General features: G+C 41.8%; 1 protein-coding gene across 2 annotated transcripts in view; it reads right to left on the bottom strand.

The window, feature by feature from the left end:
* The window catches only part of RAB5A (RAB5A, member RAS oncogene family), a 28,656-nt gene extending 23,992 nt beyond the window's left edge, over positions 1–4,664 (bottom strand). Inside the window, exons 1-2 of one of the 2 annotated variants that reach the window (XM_006907272.2) lie at positions 4,250–4,664; positions 937–1,192 (exon numbers count right to left, since the gene is read on the bottom strand). In XM_006907272.2, coding sequence (XP_006907334.1) covers positions 937–1,099 — 163 coding nt within the window. In that variant the 5' untranslated portion in view covers positions 1,100–1,192; positions 4,250–4,664. Of the gene's footprint in view, positions 1–936; positions 1,193–3,707; positions 4,024–4,249 lie in introns of those variants that run through there. The other variant, XM_015585800.2, reaches the window with a different exon arrangement.
* Positions 4,665–5,062: the final 398 nt, after the last annotated feature.

The following is a 5,062-nucleotide window of genomic DNA, read 5'->3' as shown; positions in this document are numbered from 1 at the left end:
AGAAGTGTTCTGTAATTTCTCTTACTGGAAGAGACTATGAATAAAATTCTCAAGCATACTTACTTGAGAACATCCATTAGGCACAGCATAAAATTATGCTTCAGAGAGATGGATTCTAAGAAGCTGCTACATGCTAGTATCTTAGATCTTTTAAAAGTTCGACTATTTAAATGTATGACATTAAAATAAATTTATACCTGAAAAAAAAAAAACATAGTACTGCATACCCCTTGCAAAATATTGTGAATCTTATTAAAGCTGTCTTCTATCCCCAACTCTGAACTGTTAGTTGCCTCCTCTTTATCCTGCATCTTACTTTCCCCTCATCTTGGTCCTACCAAAACCAAGGCATGTAGTGCTTACTTCTTCCCCCTCTTTCATCTTTCTCTGCAGGTCCCATTTTCCTTTCATGTCCCTCTCCATTAATCACTCACTTTTTCTCTTCCCTCACCCTAGGAGCACTCTTAAATAAAGTTAATAAAATTTAATGAATTTTACAAATTAGGATAATTTTCAAATAATTCAATTATTTAGAATTAGATTTTTAAGGTTAACCCTTTTACTATTTATTCTCACTAATTTCATCATTCTAAAGTCAATATAATTCAGCACACACTTGTATTAATTTGAGGATGCTTCTAATCATTATCAAGAAATAGATACCAAATCAAATCTTATTACTTGAGACACTAATTCCACTCATGTTTACATCTGCATTTTAGATTCCATACAACTACCTTGAGGATAACCAAGAAATCGAAATGTAAAAAGATGTTATCTTAACAAAAATCAAGGTAAATTTTAAAGCTTGAGGTCGGCTAACAGCTCTTTTCTTCGGTGACCTATTTAATTATTTATCATCACACAAATGGAACTGCAAAGCCTTTTGTGCCAATGTATGATTCAATTAAATGAAGGGAAAAAAGAAAATCTCACCCCCGATGGTACTCTCTTGAAATTCATGAAACTGGCCTTTCACAAAACGAAGCACTAGGCTTGATTTGCCAACAGCAGACTCTCCCAGAAGTACTAGTTTGAACTGGCATATTTTATTTCCAGTATTTGGCCCATTGGGTCTTGTTGCTCCTCGATTAGCCATGTCCAAATTTGAAAGAAGTCCCGAATTTCAGTCTTTTAAATTAACTTCCAGGATGCAAGGTGTCAATTTTTTTCTTTCTGGAGGTAAAGAAACCTATAAAGAAACAAATACGAAGTAATTAAATATCCGAATCAGTAAAACAAATCTAATATTAAAATTTACTTTAGTAAATTTTGACTATAATATATTATTGTATGACAATTATAACCTCTATTGGACACTAAATGCCATTTAGTTTACTATACTACCTTTGTAAAGAAATAATGTAAAGGCATAAGATTTGAGCCTAAAATCATGCTGTAATTTTCAGGGCTTTTTAAAAAGCTAACCTTTATTTAAAAACTCAACTTTCTGCTAGGTAGTTTTAAGTATTTAACACAGCCACTCAACAATTATAAAGTTATAGTATTACAATCCTTAAAAATGAGGAAACAGGCAGAGAGGTTAAGTAACTTATTTGAGGTCACATAGTTTCTATGACAGAGCTGAGTTTCAAACCTAGGCAACCTGAGAGGGGACTCAAGAGTTCGAGTTCTGGAACCACACTGCATGGGTTAAAATAGTTTTAAGGAAAATTAAGTTAATAACTGGAATGGATCTGCTCTTAGAACAGATTCTAGAATGTAAAAGCTCAATAAATGTTGGCTATTGTTATTTAAAGGTCTCTGTTAAAATTTACATGGTTTTGTTTAATTAATGGTAATTCTGGAGCAACAAATGTTTTAAGGCTCCCAAGTTTGTGTGTCTAATAGCTAAAAGACCTGAAACTGTTTCCTCATGTGCTCAAGTACATCATATATGGAAGTGTTAACAGTAGTGGTTTTCCTTACGGTGAGCTTATTAGTGTCTTACTATACTTTTCTGGAGTTTTTGGGCTATCAATTAAATACATCATTATTTTCTACTTAATACATTTGGAAAAAACTAGCCTAAATGGCAACTTTTATGTCTTCTTATCTAATAACGCTAATTTTTAATCTCAAAGAAATTAGTAAACATTTAAAGAATTCTTTTCCAATCCAGTCACAAAGCAATCTTAAGTTTTTTCCCATCTTTAACCAAAATCCGATCATGTGCTTACTAATATTAAACCTGATGATTCCTTCCCTAAAAATTACTATTACATTTCATTTAGGTACCTCATAAGAAATTTGCCTCCTCCATGAAATGAGTTTACATAAGAACTCTCTTGACAATTCATTCACATATCCAAGAGACCTTACATTCGAGACAATAAAATCACCTCTGCCTTATAAAAACAGCACCTCTGAAGAGTTTGTAATTTTTAGTTATACATGGTTAAATATTTACAGATGAAATGTCAGAACTGCTTCCAAACAATGGGGATGTAAATAAAACAAGACTGGCCATAAGAAAATCGAAGGTAGGTGATAGTTTCTTATACTATTTTCCCTACTTCTGTGTCTTTAGAAATTTTTTTCAAAAATAAAAAAATGCTCCAACCAGCACATCTACCCTCCTAACCTCCCTAAAAACATACCAGATTTGGGGGCTTTATTCTGGCTGGCTATATCAATTTCTGCTGGAGATATATCTTTCATTTACAAGTCTCTATTTCCAGGGTACCTAACTTACATAGCTGCTGTGAGAATTAAATGAGAGCATATATATAAAAAATCTCTAACACAGTAACTAACACATAGTAGGGACTGAAAACTGGCAAAGAGGCCTTTTGATGAGATAATGACCAAATATCAATAGAATGCCATGTAGACTGAAAAAGCGACAACACACCTTCAAATATTATACACAAAAGCAATTGAAACTGAAATACTTTACAATCGTCAGATTATCAAACAGCAAATTAAATTAATCATCAAGAACAACATGCTCTGAACTTTCACGGTACTTCCAAAATTTCAGGAATAACATCAGATCCCCATTAAAAAAAAAAAAAAAAAAAAGCCCATGATTAGGTTTGCCTTCCAAGGTTTTAAGCTATTGGATTATGGTCCCCCATCTTTTCTCAAAGAGAAAAAAAAACGTAAATTTAATTGTAAATATACAGTGAGCATAACATTAAGGTTAAAAATTGCATACATGCATTTGTATTCGCTACGGAAACTTTTGCAAAGCAAAGATTTTGCATAAAATGAACTCTAATCTTTTGAAAACAACTGGTATTGTATAAAGTCTTTGTGAGTGCTCTTTGCTCAAACTGTAACAGCAGCAGCTAACATTTACTAAACCTTATTTTGTGCCAAGCACTATTCTATGAATTTTGCTTACAGCAACCCTATGAGCTCATATTATTCCATTTTACATTAAAAATAAAGTTCCTGAGCTATTCTGAATTACCAGCGGTGGAGAAGTGTTTTTTCCCTGCTAGTTAAGTGAAAGGCAACTGATTCAACACTTTGACTCCATTTAAGCAAAAGACAAAAACCAAATACGTGAATTATGACGTTTGGAGCTTAAAAAGTCTAAAATCCTCAGGGCTAACCAGCTTCCACGGAAGAGAACAGCTGAGAGCAGGTTTAATGACATCTACCCACTGAGCGTCTTTAACAGCATAGTTGTCTAGAGTTCTTTAAAGCTGCGGTTCACCACTCTCCTTAGTTGAGACAAGGGTCTCTAGACAGCCTACCTTGACGAGCCTCCTTCCTCCCTCCATTACCCGTCTTTGGAAGTCGAAGGTAGGCGGAGCTCCCAAATTCACACCTGCTGTAGGCCCCAGTTCCCCCATGGAGAGCACCTGAATAACTAATACCGAACTCCAGATCGCCCAAACAAGCGGGACCCTCGAGTCCACTTGGCCATCTTTCCCGTCCTCTTCCCTTGAATCTGGCCTGGCTTTGGCTGAGAAACCCCCTCCCTCCAAGCCTGCCAGGGCAGGGGCCAGGCGGAACCGCGGCCTCTTATACTCTCTCACGGCGCCATCTTGGGAAGGGAAGAGGGTGACACCCGTCGCTCCCTTAGCCAGTCTACAAATCCTGGTCTCCGAAGCCTCTAGAAGGATGAGTCACCGGGGCCGGCAGGACGAGACGCCGCGTTCGACAGCTCTCCGGTCCAGGACACTCCCGCGCGTGAGGGAGAAGAGGCGGGGGACTCAATGCCGGGCAGACCGGAGACCGCGGATAACCTGGGGTCCTGGCCCGCCCCAGGCAGGGGGCGAGACGGTTTGGTTACCTGAGACCACAGCACGCGGAGCCGCGGGGCGGAAGCTTAGTGGCTGCAGGTCCCAGGCGTAGCCAGTGGGAAGGCTGTGGCTTTGGCGGCGGCACGTCTCCTCCTCGCGCCGCTCCCCTCAGACTGGACGGTGCGGGGCTCGTGCCGTGGTGCCACCCCCGTCGGGCTCCGTCTCCGCCTCTCTCCGCTCCGCCTTCCTCTGCCCTTTCTCCCCTCCTCCTCCTCCGCCGCCGCCACTCGAGTTCCCACTAATTCTCCCTCCTCCTCCCGCCTCTGCCTCCTCCCCTCAGGCCGGCCGCGGGCTCCTTCGCGAACCAAAACACAAACACACAAGTCCCAGCGCGGGAGCCACTTCCGCCGGCCGACGCCGGCCTCGCCGCCACGTCGCTGCACGTAGGGAACTACGCCCCGTCGTCACTTCCCGTCGTCGCCAGCCTGACCGCTCCATCCGCTCCCCTGCCCCCTCTCAAAGCTCTCCGCGTCAGAGCTGGTCGCGGGGCCGGTGAGGTGTGTCATGTGACCCCTGCAATTCCACCGCCTCCCTCGCCCGCGCCATTGTTATCTGGGCGGCGGTCTTGGGTTCCCTGCAGCCGGGGGCGGGGAAAGCTCCATTACCGCGCGGCTTTCGGGGAACCCTGAGAGGACCCGTGTTTGTCGCACCCGGCCTTTGCGCGGCGGCGAAGTTTCCGCTGGGAATATTTGCTCACGGTCTCCTTTATCCTATACTGCAACGTCCCAACTCCGGCCACCCGGCTATGGGGCTTGAGGGGACTGTCTAGCAGGATGTCCTTGGGGCTGGGTGGATCGATAAAG

Source organism: Pteropus alecto, unplaced genomic scaffold (genome assembly GCF_000325575.1).
Source record: "Pteropus alecto unplaced genomic scaffold, ASM32557v1 scaffold92, whole genome shotgun sequence".
NCBI classification, from domain to species: Eukaryota; Metazoa; Chordata; class Mammalia; order Chiroptera; family Pteropodidae; genus Pteropus; species Pteropus alecto.
The sequence above is the reverse complement of the archived record's forward strand: the minus strand, read 5'-3'. Positions and strand labels throughout refer to the sequence as shown.